Source organism: Topomyia yanbarensis, chromosome 2 (assembly GCF_030247195.1).
Source record: "Topomyia yanbarensis strain Yona2022 chromosome 2, ASM3024719v1, whole genome shotgun sequence".
Classification (NCBI taxonomy): Eukaryota; Metazoa; Arthropoda; class Insecta; order Diptera; family Culicidae; genus Topomyia; species Topomyia yanbarensis.
The window spans coordinates 207,269,701-207,288,141 of NC_080671.1; the positions used below are offsets into that span (position 1 = coordinate 207,269,701).

General features: G+C 37.5%; 2 protein-coding genes across 3 annotated transcripts in view; both read left to right on the top strand.

Moving 5' to 3' along the window:
- Positions 1-294: 294 nt before the first annotated feature.
- On the top strand, positions 295-609 carry LOC131680003 (coiled-coil-helix-coiled-coil-helix domain-containing protein 2-like). Its single transcript, XM_058960740.1, has one exon. It carries the CDS (start codon positions 295-297, stop codon positions 607-609), a length of 315 nt encoding a protein of 104 aa, XP_058816723.1.
- Positions 610-9,145: 8,536 nt separating this feature from the next.
- Positions 9,146-18,441, top strand: part of LOC131682790 (alpha-1,3-mannosyl-glycoprotein 4-beta-N-acetylglucosaminyltransferase B) — a 138,071-nt gene continuing 128,775 nt past the window's right edge. Inside the window, exon 1 of one of the 2 annotated variants that reach the window (XM_058964541.1) lies at positions 9,146-9,575. The gene's annotated coding sequence lies outside the window, so the exon portion shown is untranslated. The remainder of the gene's footprint in view (positions 9,576-18,441) is intronic. The other variant, XM_058964540.1, reaches the window with a different exon arrangement.

The window sequence follows — 18,441 nt, forward strand, 5'->3', positions numbered from 1 at the left end:
GATGCATTTAAACTGCCAACATCTCCTTTGGAGAGTTTTTGACATCACGACTGTATAATGAATTTGACCAAAATTTTTCTCAATGTTTACATTTGGCAGTTAGACCCTCTTCAAATTTAGGGGTAGAATTTAGTTCTGTTGTTGAGATCAATCTCATTTGGTTTGATTTTTTTCTGAATCACAACGTTAGTCACAAAACATTTTGATCATCTTTGGTAATTGATGACCATTACAACCCATTCTAGGTCCGCTCCAGTTGCAGCTGTTTCGTCCCGTCCGGCACCGAGTCAACCGATGGTCCAGCCTGCGACGCACTCGGCTGTTGCTACGTCAATGGCAGCCACCAGCCAGGGACTTGGATTAAAGTCTAAAATATCAGGTACGTCAGGTGGTGTTGCTGCAAGCGGTTTGCTGTCGGACATTCCCCTAACCAGAATATTCAGCGGTTCCGATTCGCAGGAGGCAGCCACAGAAGCACAGACTGCTTTGGTTCAGCAATACGCACCGGCAGCACGATGCTCGTGGAAGATCACGCAGTTCCAGTCCTGTGCACAAGAACAGCCCGATTTGACCCTGTGCGAAGGTTTCAACGAGTCGCTCAGGCATTAGAAGCAGAGTCCTTGCACCTACAGCTTGTCGAGTGAGCAATTCCGACGAAACCACTGCCGTTCGCACCAAGTTGGATCGCAATAATAAGTGCGACGTCGAGAAGAAGATTTCCCGAGAGCTAAAAGCAATGCTACAAGATTAAATAGCAGAGTGTTTTTAACGTGACCATAGTATAACGTAGCGGATTTACACAGATTTATCCCGCAGAATATGATAGCAAAATTACCCAAAAAGTAAGAGCTGACAGCCGAAGTGAAGAGACACACATCCTCTACAGAGGCAAGCAATAACGGAACGCAGCGTAATTCCTCACAATGAATTGCTCTCGTTAGATTAAACCCCAGGAAGTACAATTTTCATTGCATAATTTAGTCAACCGAAATAGAAGTCCTCAGTCGAGAAAGAGAGAGAGACTGATAGGGTAGCAGCAGCTAGTAATTAATTTTCAAAAGTAGCGGTTTCGCGTACCCTGGCACTAAGTAGAGTGTGTTAAGTTATTACAAATATTGGTTCACAATGGTAGACTATTACAAAATGCTGGCCGTGACCAGAACCACCACCGATGCGGAAATCAAAAAGGCACACAAAAACTAGCGCTACGATGGCACCCAGATAAAAATCCAGAAGAATCGTATCGACGGTTTAAGGAGATCTCCGAAGCATATAAAGTGCTATCAGATGAGAAAAATCGTCGCATCTATGACCAGTACGACAAGGAGGGTCTGATGACCAACAGTTCCGAGCGGCACCACCATAACACACGACACCGGCGACACATTTATATCCACAATATACTGATGACTTATCCTTCCGAAAAAGTAAATAAAAATCTACTATATCTAAGCAACAAACGTTTTGACTATGCAGTTTATCATTCGCTGCCTAATTATTCTCTGCCAATTTGAACAAGACAATTGCAGATAGATTTATTGCGGTGCCAAAATGATGTCGACTCGGGATGGAATATAACAAATAATTTCTCCTCCCCAATATTCTTCCGGAATGTACAATCCTCTACATTCTTATCAATTCTTCAAACTCCTTATCGTCAGTACTGAGCACTGTTTTGCACTTGCCGGCTACATCAACGACAATGCGATAATCGGTGAAACTTTTGGTTAAACTTAACTTGAACACAAATAATAATGTGTTGAACTTGTTACCTATAAAGTTCAGGTAAACTTCATCTAAAAATGAGTTATCAATCGGGTCATCTTGTTAGGACTTATCCCATGATCGAACAAATAACTGTGTACAAATCCTTATACATCATCCAGAAAGCAATCGGTTTATAAACCAAAGCTTGATCTTGTCATTCAGCATATGCCAACGGGGTTTCCATCCAGCGTCGATTGGTCAGTGTATGAACCAGGTTCCCAATGTTCCAATCCTTATCCTTCTTGAGTTGATTTTCTTCAAAGAGCATCGAAAGTATTCGCTCAAGTGGAATCAAAAATTTTGCAAGTCCATATAATCAAACTCTCTGAACTGTCAGAAAAGTTAGGTTATACACTTTCGTGCATTGTTCTATGTTTTTGACAGGTATATGAATGAATTATTTTAGCATCAGTGATGCCAGGTCTATTTAAACAATATCTTGCAGTAAAAATATAAAAGTGCAGATTTCCGCAAAAATCTTCAATAAATTTGACATAGAAATGTAGTGTGTTGATATTTTCAATGATCAGACACGTTGAAGGATGGGTAAAATTAGCTGGCATAGGCTTTGTTCTGCTAAATATTCGTAATCTGCAAAAGATCTGCAGCGAAACTGCAAAATCCGCAGATTTACTAATATATATGCAGATCTGGCATCGTTTTAGTATTCCCCACAGGAAATTCATCCAAATGGTGTAAAAATACGGGGAAACAAGGCAAGATAGGTATTCAGAATATGGGGTTAAATGAGCAGCTCGCACAATTTTTGATTTTTTCAATAGTTAGAGGTACCAAATCATCGCGGCAATATGCAGTAACGCATCGGGGATAAAAAAGGAAGCATCCTAGCATATAAAATTTTTTGACGAGAAAGGTCTATTCTCGGTGGTTTGTTTACATGGGAGTTACGTGAGTTAGAATGTAACAGATGGGCACCCGTTGCATTCGATCTCACGCAACTGACAAAGTAAACAAACTACTGAGAATTGTCAAACGTGAACCATTCATCATGAGCTAATTCGTGTGGTCATCTTGTAGAACTCAATTCGGGACAAATGAACCGCCAAGTGTAGATGATTTTGATAATTATAAAATACGCGTCAGACACTAATTATATGCACAACTTATTTCATTTCAAATAATCGGATATCTTCTGTAAAAATTATAACTATGTAAACTGATTTAATTCTCGCAGTAATTTATTGAATAACATAAATAAAACAATTATTTAAAATTTTGTTGCAGTTTGACTGAAAATCTCACTTCTTTTGTTTCAAACAGCGGTAACCAAAAAGTGCTGGCCTGAAACTATTAGCTCCTGGTTGGCCGTCCAGGCCAGTACTGAATTCATAAGAAACAATTATGAACTTTTCACAAAAGTGACGTTTGTGAAAAACAAAATATAATTTAATAGAATCAATAACAGATCTCATATGGGTTTCATGAGAAAAACTTATGAAATTCTTAAATGCATATATTGGAGCGAAGTCATAAGACTGTTTTATGAAATACATCATTTCTCGACAAACATATGATTACGGCCTAAAAGCCAGCTGTCAAAATCCACTTTGAATGGAAATTCCGGACAAACCGTTACACGCCAATCACAGATGTTGGTAGTAAACGAAAGAGAAAAGTTTTCTCTTTCATAAACTGTTGTGAACTGTGTTCGACTAGTAACGGTTTGTCTGGAATTTCCATTCAAAGTGGATTTTGACAGTTGGCTTTTAGGCCGTAATCATATGTTTGTCGAGATTTGTACGTCTATGGAGTGCATGAATAAAGACAAATGAATTCATAAGCCTGCCTATGACATTCTAAAGCGTTCAATGGCATTGTCAGAAGGCTGGTCCATATGCCGTGACTTATGAAATTCTCAGATGCTTTTTGCTCAGTGTATACTTCAAGATGGAGAAAAAGGTGGGAACATTTGTCACTTCTAGAGCGTTTTTTCATTACATCATATCTAACGGAAACGTCAAACGGAGAAAATCGCGTGCAAAAATTTTCTTGCAACTTTCAAAATTATTTAACAATTAGAGCACACAGAAGGCTATTAATTCTACTATCACCTCTGCATTTACTCATTGCAGGATCGTATAAGCATATTACATGTTTTTCGCGAAGATAATAGAGAGATAATTGATAACTATTATTTTATTACATTTTGCCGATCACTTTTGCTATTATGCTCTTTTACATATGTGGTCTTAGCATTTCCGTTTGTAGATGGTACATTCTACTGTGACGTTAAGACGGGCTTGTAGTTGTGATATATTTCATGTGCTGTATTGCAACCGAGAGTGTAGATATGAGGTTTGGCATTGGCAAAACATACTAACTACAGTCGACTTGGAGAAACATCACAACGCAAAACATCACATCTACAAAATATTAGCAAAGCTTTGGTATACTATATGTGACATTTTGACTTAAGATTAAATTAACATATAAAGAGTTATCATTTTTCTCTAATATTTGTGGACGATAAAGATTCAATGCTTAGCTTTCATTTGGCATAATAAACTCAGTTTGTTTACTTTTCTTTTTTTTATAGCCCGCCTCTTACCCCCATACCAAAAAGCTCAGAAGCGGAGCCCCCTGGTAGTGGACACATCAGTTCTCAGCGTACAAAAAAGGTCAGCACAACAAAACAAAGTTACGAATCGCGGAAACGCTGAGAACAAAAAAAAAACAATACGAGACCGACAAAACACAAAATTTGACAAGAAGCTACGGCGAGTACCCAGCGGAAAAGAATCAATTTAAGGGTCCCATCGTAGCTTTGCAGGAAGCTTATAATAATTTAAATTTATTTATTACTTATTGCTAGAAAAAATGCATTTATCAATTGTTTTTATTAAAAAAATTTTAACCATTTATAACTAAAGGAATAAGCTCGATTGGTGGTGAACGAAGTTTATATTAAAAATTCTCCTATTTTAGTTTTTAAAATTAGTTTCAATTTTGCTTGGAAACAAGTGCGACAAGTTATTTGCTTTAAATCAGTAGGAAGCTGGTTGAATAACTTAGGTCCGATGAAAGAAATGCGTCTTTGACCAAGGTTCGTGGATACTCTGGAGTATAATAAATGATTGGCTGATTGTACGTCGATTCCCGGTTTACCATTTCCCGGAAAACCATTTTCCGGAATGTACCATCTCCCAGAATATCATTTCCCGGAATGTTCCATTTCCCGGAATACTATTTCCCGGAATGTACCATCTCCCAGAATATCATTTCCCGGAATGTTCCATTTCCCGGAATACTATTTCCCGGAATGTACCATTTCCCGGAATGCCATTACCCGGAATGTACTTTTTCTCGGTAATTATTTATACTATTAAAATCTAAAGTGAACATGTAATTTGAACTTTAAGAACAAATCCAGAGCTACGTTGACTTACATATATGGTATTCTATAGCATTCAAATTCTTATCATTTTATAGAAGGCAATATCATGAACAATCCACTAGAGATTTTGAGCCGAGTTTATAGAAACAGCCCAACGAATCATGTGTTTTTTCCCTTCCAAGATGTTTGTGGACCTGCATACACGTGGCCTGGTTACATAGAGAGAATTCTGGTTTCTAAAAACTTTAATTATGACGAGCGTTTACAATTAACCACTTTTTTTCGTGAATGGTCTTCGAGATCCAGAGGAATGGGTTAAATTTATCGTCGAAATCAAAGGATTTCATTTTCGCCGTTACAGAAGAGTAATCTTGGATTTGTTCAATTATTTTAACAAGGAATCCGTGAAAAAGAAATATTTAGATATTTAGATGGAACACCGAGAGAGCTACCAACTTTTAACTAAACTAACCTATTCTCCTCTATTCTTTATTTCACATTATTCCGCGACAAAAAAAAATTACAATCAAGATATGATAAGCTTTATAGATATTGATTGACTGTGCTGGAATAAAACATGATGACATTCTTCTGCATTCCAAGTTTTTGTTTGGTTCGCTTGACACCTTATCTTTGCTCTCTGATCATATTAATAAAAAAACAAGCTCTCATAAACCAATAAAGTACCAGAAAACAGATTATGCTTAAAAAAGGCAAAGTCTCAAAGAAGATTGTTATGAATTATTAATTTCCAAAAAAAGTACTCAAATTTTAAAGAAGACAAATTCAAAAATATTTTTCATGATTTGCTCATCTTCAAAAGAAGGCGAATAAGCTCATACCCGGTCAAACCATTCGGAATTTGATTCGGAATCCTGAATGGAGTGAGTATGGATTCCATATCAAATGCAACAACCCATTCTGAGTCGGAATCGGTTGTTGCATTTGATTTGGAATCCATAATGACTCCATTCAGAAATCCGAACCGGTTCCGGAATGAGTTTAACTGGGTAGAATAACAATTATAATTCAAAAAGTTATAACCCCACAGAAAATCCTCCCGATTTTCCCACCGACTAAATCGGCTTGCGTCGGCACAATCGGCCGACTATGCCACCAATTAATCGGTCGATTGTTGCACCGACTCTTATGGGGGTTTAACATGGACATCAGCCGACGCGACAACCGATTAAATATGACAGACGAAATCTGTTGAAATCGGTCTATTTCAACCAATTAAATCGATCGATTAGTTGATAGTTTAAAACTGGAACCAGATTCACACAGATTAAATCTGGCGATTAATATGGTGACGAAAATTGTCCACCGACGAAACCCAACTTGGTCGTTTAATTAATCTGTCGACCTCGAAGCACCCGTTTTCGTCGGTCGACTGTGAAATTTATGAGCTGTCAAATTTTCTATGGGGAAGGTATGTTAGGACCACTAGTACTTAAATCCAATAAAACACCAAGAATATTTTGAAAGAGTACTTAAAAAAATGTGAAACTGCATAGAAATAGAAAGTACATATAAATCAAAAACATGCCAAAAATAACGACAAGGAAGCATGCATGTATAAGAAAGAAAAACCGGATTTTTTAGATGCATAATCCATAAAAATCCCAAAATAAATATATCTGAAGCATTGTTGATATGTTAATCTAACTTACATTCAAAATCAATAAAATTCCAAACTACTTTTTATGTTCTTATGTAGAGAGAATTTCGTAGTTTGTTTGACATTTGCTGCGTAGCAAGTGTAATCAAAATGAGTGGTGGCAAGGTACGTGGTTTAATTTATTTTCCGGGAAATGGTATTCCGGGAAATGGTTTTCCGGGAAATGGAACATTCTGGGAAATGGTTTTTCCGGGAAATGGTACATTCCGAGAAATGGTTTTCTGGGAAATGGTACATTCCGGGAAATGGTTTTCCGGGAAATAGTACATTCTGGGATATGGTTTTCCGGAATATGGTATACCGAGAAATGGTATTCCGCGAAATGACGTACAACCGATTGGCTTGTCTAGTGCTGTGAGCTCGAATGCCTGTTGTAAATTCTAGATTATTATGAGCAATAGTATTATGCAAAGCATTGTGGATGTATATTATTGTTTGGTAGTTAGTCAACCCAAGCAAAGGTAAAATGTTATGGGCATTATTATTGTATAACAAAATAGTAGCAACGACGTTGATAGTAGGGTACATAATTGGTTTTTTATAAATAATTTTAAGACATCTGTTTTGAAGCGTTTGTAGCTTTTTCAGATTCGAAATACTGACACGACCCCACACAGATACAAGGTAGTTCAGCAATGAGTGGATGTGCGCATAATAAAATTTTAGAAGTACATGCTGGGGAACAAAAGAACAAGATATTACGTTTTGAATAAACGGTATAGACTTTTGAGTGTATTATGGCGATTTCGCTTGAACCCGAAACTAAGTCAGGTTCTAACGCCAACCGCTGTCAGTTCATACATTTTGACAGCAGTTGGGGTTAGAAACTGACTCAGTTTCGCTTTAAACAAAAACCACATTAGTATTGAGTTCTACAAGATGACGACACGAATGAACTCATGATGAATTAAGCTTATGTTTGACAATTCTTGAGCGTTTTTTCAAAACGTCATATCTGCAGTGAGTTACTCTCTTTGTTTACTTTCTCTTCTGTTAATAATTCGGTCATTTCTCGACAAACACATGATTACGGCCTAAAAGCCAACTGTCAAAATCCTCTTTGAATGGAAATTCCGGGCAAAACGGTACACGCTAATCACAGATGTTGGTAGTAAACGAAAGAGAAAAGTTTTCTCTTTCATAAACTGTTGTGAACTGTGTTCGATTAATAACGGTTTGTCTGGAATTTCCACTCAAATTGGATTTTGACAGTTGGCTTTCAGGACGTAATCATATGTTTGTCGAGATTTTAACATTTATCTCTCAACTCTTTGCATAATATGCTAGTTAAGACCGCCGTAAAAATCAAAAGAGAAGGTGAACAAAGAGACTAACTCATTGCAGATATGACGTTTTGAAAAAACTCGGTGGTTTGTTTACTTTATCAGTTGCGTGAGTGCAAGTGCAATGACTGTTCATCTTTCACATTCCAACTCACGTAACTCCCATGTAAACAAACCACCGAGAATTGTCAAACAAAGTTCATCCGGCTCATTTTGAGGTAGTTATTTCGGTTGGTGTAAAACCTAATTATAATCGCAAAATTAAGCATGGCGGCCGGGGCTCTTGAAGTAAACATAAACATTCGAACGAGCATCCTGATTCTTTGGCGCACGATGAAAAGTAAGAAAAGGCCGAGCTTCACTTCGGATCTACCGATTGGAATACTTATGGACACTTTTTACCTCGAAAAAAAACCGATTATATTAACTACGACCACAGATAACAGACGTTTAGGCTCGATTTGAATGGTGTGTAAATACCCGCTACTGAAATTCCGAATAAATCAGACGTCTGAAACACGTTTGGCAAACGTTTGCAGATGGCGCAGTGGTCAATACAATGCAGTTAGAGTGCAGCTGTCAAACACGTGTAGCAAAAAGTTGCGCAGATGGCAATAGTGAAACACGGATTTTCAACGTTTATCAATTTGAAAGTTTACACAGGTTTTTGAAGAAATTTTGTTCTAGCCTAAACGTCTGTTATCTGTGCTACGACCGAACCGAATTTGAACTTATGGCAACAGAAAGGCCCAATACGTCATTTGTTTGTGCTTTTTTCTTCATATCCTCTTGTTTTTTCGGCTTCATCAAAGAAAAATGACAACCGCACTCACACACCGAAAAAAATGTGCACAGCTGTATCCGTCTTGCATCTCTCTGGCATCTCGCGACGGTTTCGACCAGCTTCCTGTCAAGGACGACGTCTCTGTACAGCCAGCATCTCTGCCATGAAAATCAAAACATAAATTTTGAATCGAATGTTTAAAAGCTGTAATTAGTTATTAAATGTTGATTTTCTGAATAAGATGGTATTATATCATCCCACAAGATGCAAAACGTCATGTGGAATGCTTGAATATCGTGTATAGTGCCGAACATAATTCTTTGTTTGGGGCTTTATAGCTATAACGCCCCGTATATGTTGGTCGCTGTCAAACTCCATATGATGGTATAGGGTTGGCAGGAGGCTGGTTTTGACAGATTTCGACCAAAACAAAAATGTAAGACAAATGCCAAAGCAATATAGAAAAATACTGGTGTAAAATCACACCGTAACATCGTGGATAATTCGCCACTAAAATAGTTCAATAGAATATTAATTTTGATAAAAAATAATGATACCCAGTGATCTTTTGGTGCAATTAAAAAAGCCTTAATCACTCGTAGTATAGTAAAATTGAACAATGTGATACGTAAAGTGTGGATGTACATATATTACCAGGCTCTGCATCGTAATTCAAAAAGTATCCTAGACTAATTTAGCTAAAAGGTAAGAATTTGTTTATGTTGAAAAATCTAATTAAGTTTTTGTTTGCTGGTTTAAGCGTTGTTCTCTATGAGGTTTTCCTACTTATGACTGATTGCTTCTTAAATAAAAAGATAATGTATATTGATCAGTAAATGGACTTTGCGGATCAATGATTTTTTTATTTCACAGGCGTGCGTCATATTTGTCTAAAAATCGAATTGTTTTTGTTGCTTTATAGCGGCCTTACACTTTTTAATGTTTTTTTTATTTTTAATATAGGTATTTATTCGTTTAATGTACAATTGACAGGCTATCGATAATAATAATAAACAATAAATAATGACATGCGATACCTTTTCGCTGATATCTCTTTATTAAAATCGAATTCTAAATGTTAATGTGGGGGCAGTGGGGATACATGAACTTTTTTATTAATTGTTATAATTCTCTGGATTTTCAAGATGAATTATTCTCTGCACAAGAATATCAAAGTACCAACAAGGCCTTAATATGTGTAATACTTGTGCTAATAAGCAATATCGTGCCATAATTATTACCATTTTACAAACATATGTCAAATCGTTAAAGCGTCTTCACCAATTGGCATATTTGCACATCTTCCGGAGTGAAGTTGAACCATTCTCCTGGCTTTTATATTTGTGTAACCGTATGTAAAGCATGGGCTTACAGATTGTTGTCGCAAATAAACATACAAATGCAAATTATAAAGTTACTGCCATCTTGCTTCTGTTGTATTGTCGCGCTTATAATAAAATCTCACATTGCGGGCGTCTGAAAGGCGCATCAAATATAGCCGCAGTTGCTCCGCAAGGAGATTTCAGTGGAGCTTTATTTTTCTGCCAGCTGTGTGCTTTTCGAAAGCTTCAAGGAAAAAGCTGCTTATGAATTTATATAGGCGGATGTCACGCGCCTATCTCAATTGAGTTTTCATATAATCGCATATCGAGCGATTATCCTGCAAGGCACAATACAATAATCGCTGGAAAGTACGATTTGCAAAATCATTCTAGTACACGCAGATGAATGTCCCTCTTTGGCAGCTCATGTAAACTGACTAGAGTAGAATGCGGTCAAATAGGTATGGGGGTTAACCTGGCAATTTTTACAAAATCTATCGATCTCGAAGAACGCCGTGCAGAAAAAATTTCTTTTTAACCTACACAAACCACCTGTAAAATTTGAAGCCGATACTAGAAAAATTAATGGACCCGAAAATGGATAGTATGGATGGATAGGCAATTTTTTGAAATTTTGTGTTTTTCGCTTTTTTTCCTTATATAAACTATTTTAAGACTACTTAAATTAATATGAAGTTGCATATATAATATTTTTATTGATGCGAGAAATAAATTACAAAATTTAAATCTCACGCGGGCTCGATCATTTAACATGGCATCCATATATTGACGTACAGACGTTGAAAGTACACAGAGAAAAAAAATATTGGTAAAAGTAAGTAAGAGTGTTCCGCTCTTGAGCATGAGCATGAGCATGATGACCGTACAATTCGTAGTTGCTACTCCGTGATTGACCAGAACAAGCGAAATTGCACAAAGAACCAACGAATGGAGCCTGGGAGTAGCTTCCCATCCTCAGTGTGCACGTTTCGAGAGTTTCAAATTTTGAAGTGTCAATAACGGCGCCGGCCACGTCCTTACAGTCATCGGGGAAGGAAGGAAATGTTAGTGTGATAACCGTTGTTATGGAGACCGTGTATACCTCTGCATCTCCACGGTTACCACGGAAAGGAGGTTTTGTTAGTGGGATGGGATACATAGTTACATAAATCTGGATTCACCTTGGTATGTGATACAATCTATGCGACTCTCAGAAGCGTTATAAGTTAATAATTGCTCTGGGCAGCCGGCTGCCGAGAATTTCAAGAAGATTTATCGTTTGTTGTATTAATTTGGGAATTCTAGGCTTAAAGATATGCAACTTAAACTCCGGACAGCCGGCCATCGGGAGTATTGCTTTTCTTTGATTGAACAAATATTTTTATAAGACAAGGGAACTTTCAAGTTTCTTTACTCCGACGAAGATCGAAAATCTTAGAACAATAACATAGAATATGATACGATTGTCTTAACTCTCCGGAGATACCCGTCGTAATGGAAAAGTTGTTACTTGACTGAATATTACTATCTTACTATCTTAGTATAATTATCGAGGTTAAATCGCGATATAAGCATATATACTTTATTTATACAGTCATGAGGAACAAGCCGGCTTTTGTAACTATTAATCACGCGCGATGTTATGCTATCTCACGATGAATTCGCGCTGGGGTATGGTAATGTTTGTTTTTATTTTTCATGGTTCATCCCAAATGAAAACCCTAATTTTAAGTATTGAAAGGTACCTTGAAAGGGGGTCGAGAAGTCGCCGCTGGGGATCCGCGAAGCAAAATATCCCCTCCGAGTGGATATAAAAAATCAAGTCTTGCATCCCAACAGACTGAAAATTATATATTGACAGCAATGTTTAACCGTGGGGGTCCACAACATCGCAGGGTGATTTCTAAGGGGCCCGAGGCACGAAAATGCTTCAGAACCGCTGATATAGACCGATGCAGAGAATCCCTTCTCAATCCAATATTCCCAACGTTACTCTCAATGGAAGCAAACTACATCCCATCGACTTACAAAATTTTGGACTCTTTATACAGACCCGCGAATCGTAAAAAACGCAACCAAAAAGGAAAAAAAAACGTTTTGACAGTCCTTCTGGACGTAATCCCCGACACTTCGCAAGATCGGGCGCAAAGAGTCTATAGAAAATCATATCCGCAGAAAACCGTTAACAAGAAAATACATAGGTAATACATGTAGTAATGGATTTTTACACGATTCACGCAGATAATCGATTAATCATTATAACAATAAAAAAATCAATAATCGGCTGTCAGTTTTCCGAATATCCAACTCAACCAACTAATATCCGTTAAGCACCTCAAAATACCACAAAGAGGCCACCATCCAAGTTTGAAAATCGCGGAACAAAACGGGAAGACTCTCCAAAAACACCAAGCCACTCATACCTGTACGCAGTAATCGGTTGTTACGGTCTACTAATCGAATACACCAATCGGGCTCTCGAAAATCACTCGACCAGCAGATAACAATTTGTCAAAATCGGACATCACTAAATCCAAAAATTTCGTACAACGTTTATGTCTACTTTCACCCGCGGAACACCCAACACAACACCAGACCAGATGACTTGCAAGCCATCAAAAATCTCGACTCGCAGCTCTCCCATGTCGCTTTCGCCCCTGACAGTGCACTACACCGGGTAGCCGGTGTTTTTAGCTTCCGATGGCCCTACATTTTCTGACAAAGTGAAGTTCAGGAATGTTGAGATTTTTATCACTGTTTAGGAAAGCAAAAGTATCATAAAGCTAGTGTCAGGCCTTCATGAGACCTTAAGAAGTCACTTTTGGAGATATTCGTTAATGTAGATTTGTCGGTAGACGGTTCCAGATTTAATTAAAAAAAACTAATTTAGCACATCTACAGATCGCATGCAACATAAAAAACTTTTTGTGCAATTTAACAGCTCCATCTAAGGCCAATTCAATAAATTTCCTACATGAAAGTTTACTTTTGTTAAAAAACGGTTTTTAAACCAAAGCTGGAAGTTAAACCTTGGCGTGGAAGAGCCGGTATATTAATATATGCTATTACTTAGTGTAGAATTAGATTTTGCCCTTTACGGCTATTATACAACCGCCAGAAGAAACTTAAAACGTTGGTACACAATCGAGAATAGCGAATCAGAAAAGCAAACTATATATCAGTGATTTACTAAATACAGAATGGATAATGGTTATGATGTAAAACCTTAAGGTCCGTCCATGTTAAGTCTTCGGTACGGAGCAATACCTCGACCTAGGAACTCCTTAAGTCTTCGGTACGGAGCAATACCTCGACCTAGGAACTCCTAGCACGTTGTTAGTCGCCTCTTACGACATGGGAGCAGTCCCCAGAGGTTCTATTCTTGGCTGAAATAGTGCAAAAAGATTTCAGCCCGCCGGACACCACACGGCTTTATTGGTAAAAGTAAGAGTGTTCCGCTCTTAGCAAAAAACAATCAAAGCCAACTATTAGGTTGAAAGTAAAACTTTTAGATTAATCAAGAATAATAATAAAAATAAAAGTTTTCCTTTTAAGCTAATAAGAATAGTAATCAAAATAAATGTTTTATTTTCAAACTAAGAGTATGCGTTGGTTGTTTTTTGCTAAGAGTGGAAAACTTATTTTTACCAACATTTTTTTCTGTGTGTAGTGAACATATGGTGAGCTCAGCCACTTCTATGCCCACACACTTAAAATCCATTACCTGCCAGTAGGTAATTTTAATTTGCTGAAATAAGGATCACTGCCGGAAAACAAGGGCAATATTTTTTTATTTTTAAGGGAATGATTTTTTACTCAAAATTAATGGGATGAAGTTTAGTCGGCTTTGGGGAATATTTCATTATTTTTTGGTAAATTTGGACTCCTTCTCTTTCGTTTTTCGTTGGAAGAAGTAGGATGCACAGATTTAAGATTACCTACTGCTAGGTAATGCAAGTTTTCGATTGTATGACGTTTCCCGGAATACCATTTCCCGGAATGTCATTTCCCGGAATGTACTATTTCGCAGAATATCATTTCCCGGAATGTCCCATTTCTCGGAATATCGTTTCCCGGAATGTACCATTTCCCGGAATACTATTTTCCGGAATGTACCATTTCCCGGAATACCATTTACCGGAACTTACTTTTTCTCGGCAATTTGTTATACTATTGCAATCTGAAGTACTTGCATTTAGAACTATGTTGCTACTCAAATATTTGTAGGGTTGCCACCTCTGGAGAGGCTTTAACCCGGAGATTTTCACTGATCTGGGGGGTGGTGGGTTTTGCGTGGAACGAAACAGAAATTGGAATCAAAGCGATTGCTAGGCATTTTAGAGCAGTTTAATCGCTTTTCATTAGAACCTTAAAGTAAAGCTGTAAATTTTTCACGCTTGAGGACGGTTTTATCGGTTTAATGTGGTGTAGTCTTTCACTTACCTGACTAAGTGCCAAGAATACAAAAGCATCAGCTACTCTCACCGTGGAGGTCGAACGAGCATTGCTCTCCACAACTAACAGAAGAAGGAGAGCAAAGGAGGCAGAGCTGCGACATCACACTATGTGGTGTCGGTTATTCGTCACCAACAAATTTTAATTTCGCAGCAAAGGGGCAAAACTCACCTCCCTAGCCCAGTTAAGGATCGCTGCTGGAGTAGCAACAACACCGCAAGAATTCGTTTGATGTTGACCTAGTCAGTTGGATTAGAACAAATCTGCCAGACCTTAGTGCAGCTGGTGATAAGCACCACTAAGAGTGAAATGATTTGGTAAAATTGCAGTAAAATAACTTTTTTACACCATTTTGAGCGACTTAGTGGAATTGTAGCACATAGCGAAATATTACTTTCCTTAACCCTCCGGAAGTCGCGCATATGGCTTACCGAACGGGCAGCCGCTGGTCCCCTAAGACGATTTCGCTAGATTTTCAGAGCAGCGTGCATTCAGCGCACTAGCGCGACTTCTGGAAGGTTAATTTGTTGTAAATTTTATTTGTTTTTCATTTTCATTGCTTTGTGAAAGAAATTAGCAATATTTGGTCAACTCTTCGCCACCTTGAAACGAAGGGTTAGTAGGGGAAAATAAATCTGAACCAGAGTAATAGTTTATTCAGACTTTTTCTAATTCCAAAAAAATGAACCTATGCTTCTTCCCACCAAACCCGGAGAAATTGATGTAAAACCCGGAGACCCGGAGCTCGCTCTCGAAAACCGGAGTCTCCGGGTCAAACCCGGAGGGGTGGCAACCCTAAATATTTGTTTGGTTCCTTTCACAGCTTGTCTTTGCTCGCTGATCATGTTAATGAATTTGAAAAACTAATTCTCATGCATTTGTAATTTTATTTGAAATCATTATCAATCAATCGAAGGTCCAGAAAAAAGCTTATGCTAAAAAGAAGACGATATCAAAGAAGGTCGTAATTTAATTTAAAATTAATAGCATTTCAATAATATGCTACGAAAATTTTAAAGAAGGCAAATCGATTTCATTGTAGTTATTGTTCAATGAAGTTCTAAAATTATTTCCATTGATTTATTATTGTTCCAAAGAAGGCTAATTCCTAGGGGCAGGTAACTCTAGAAATGTATAACAAATTTGCATCAAATTAGAAAAAATGCATTTAATTTCCATTTTTGCATCAACTTTGCACTCCCTCGTAGAAAAGTTTGTTTAACAAACGTCCTACGCTGATTCACTTTGTTCGATGTTTTGTTGAATGTAGGGCTAATTTTTTGTAGGGTTTTGACGTCTTAGACGCAAAGCAAAATATATTGCACGCGACGCAAAATACATTACGAATTTCTATTTTGATGGAAAGAAATGCATTTAATTTAGCTGATTTTTAAAAATGCATCGCAAGTAATCTGTCCCTAGGCTAATTCACATAGAAATTTTTAATACGAAGTGAAATTTAAAACAACTGAAGGCGTTTTCAATGCACTGTTACTGTAAACAAATATTATTGAGAATAAAAATCAACTGAATCAATTTCAGTCCAAGAGTATTTGCAGAGAAACTTCATATAGATTAAAATAACATTCTACACAAAATTCCAAAGAAAAATGCATATTTATAAAAAGGCGGCATTTCAGACAAATACATTCACAATCTATAAAATTTCAAAGGTTCCAGGAATATTTAAGGCTAAATTTTAGGAAATGTTTTTATTTTTTCATTACCTTTTACCTAATCTTCGTGAAAATCAGCGTATTCAGGGCATTTTTAGAGTACTGTGATTGGTTATCATAAAAATGTTGCCAACGGTGTGGAAAACATTGCCTTTTCAATTTCAAAGATGGCCGCATTTCGAGGCGTTCTAAATTGATCGTTACGAATTTACACTATCTCCTGTAATGTTTGACCTAGTGTCAAAAGCTAAAGTTTTTTTCGATTCCTGGAACAAATGTGAGGCAAAATATAGGGCTTGTTAATCAGGAATTAGACGGTCATGAATTTATGAAATTTATTCACCCCTTCACTACCAGCGGTGGAAAAATTGGAAAGTATTTGTTTCTATTTTGGTACCCATTTAATTCATTGATATCCCATCCATTTGGATGCTTTTCATTCTCCACTCAATTTTTTTAAATCCTTCCAAATTTCTTTTTGGTTCAAAATCAAAAGTCATTCGTAAGCTGTTCATATAATGATCAATTTAAATAAATTTTCCTAACATCGCGGAATCGAAAAGTTAAATCTTTAGAATGACAGTTTTGCAATCTTGTCGCTATCTTGTTTTTTTTACCACAATAACCACTCAAGATAAAAAAAAATTGAAAATATTTTCAAACAACTTTTCATGTTCTGATGTAGGTAAAATGTCCTACAACACAATTAGCTGCATAGCAGGTCTTCTAAAAATAAGTTTGGTCGGTGAGGTACGAGTTTTTTTATTTTCCGGGAAATGGTATTCCGCGAAATGGTTTTTCCGGGAAATAATACATTCCGGGAAATAGTTTTCCCGGAATGTACCATTTCCCGGAATGATACATTCCGGGAAATGGTACATTCCGGGAAACGATATTCCGGGATATGGTACATTCCGGGAAATAGTTTTCCGGGAAGTGGTATTCCGGGTAATGGTATACCGGGAAATGACGTACAACCCAAGTTTTCTGTGCATGCCTCCCATCCCAAGTAACAATTGAGGTTTTATAGCACGCTACAAGTGCAATCTAAGTTTTGTCAGGGGCTACAAAACTACCATAAAACCTCAATTGTTACTAGGGATGGTCTTGCCTCGGTTTGTTTTAATTTTAACAAAGAAATATATTTATTGTTACCTATTTTTATTTTTTGTACCTTCAATAACCCTTGGCCCTAATGGTGGTTGCTTAAACTAATTCCATTTCAGAATATATAATATTTTAACCATAAACGAATTCCTCATCCGGTTAATGTCAAAGGCCGTCGCTATACTGTTAAAGAACGCTGGAGTCCGGTAACAGCGCTCTGGTGATCATATTTGGTCTCCTGAACGGAACTCGTAGAAGAGAGTGATTGCACAGAAATCCAACGCGAGCTTGAAGAACCAGGCGGCCGAGGATTGTAGGGCAATCCACCCTAGAAGACAGTAAGTCCCAGACGAAGAGGGATCGATAGCTAACCCTCCGGACACCAAGAGTATCGAGTTCTATTAGCCGGGTTTCGTAGGTCGGCAGCTGAAATCTGTTTTACCGAGGAAGATGTTGGAGTGCAAAGCGTCTGAACTGGCGTTGGAAGGCTTCGATTCTGTTATCGTCGTTCTGGTAGTGCGGATTCCAAGCAACAGAACAATATTCTAGTGCTGAGCGATCCAACGCGCAATAGAGGAAGAGGAGAATTGACTCACTCTTAGTCGTTATTAGAAAAGGAAAAAAAAGTGATTTTGAACAGTATACGTCTCTAAAGTTTTTCGCTTTTCGGAAGATGAACCCAAGTTGTCTAAATGTTTTATCTACGATGTACGAAGTATATCGTTTAAACTTTAGTGCCGAATCCATAATGACTCCAAGATCCTCGACGTGAGAGCGTCTTGGAATGCTTGAGTCGAAGGAATTGTAGTTAAACTGAGTCGGATGGCGTTTCAACGTGAACGTAGCAATGGAGCATTTACTCGGGTTTAAAACCATTCTGTTTAGGTCACACCACGTACTAAAGCTCTCCAATTCACCCTTAAAAAACTCGGCATCGGTTTTATCCCGTATTTGTTGAAATATTTTAATGTCATCGGCGAAAGAAAGGCGGGTTCCTTGTAATGTGATATT

Excerpts from the sequence above, each read along its gene's own strand:
- LOC131680003 (XM_058960740.1), top strand. The coding sequence starts at position 295 with ATGGTCCAGCCTGCGACGCACTCGGCTGTTGCTACGTCAATGGCAGCC.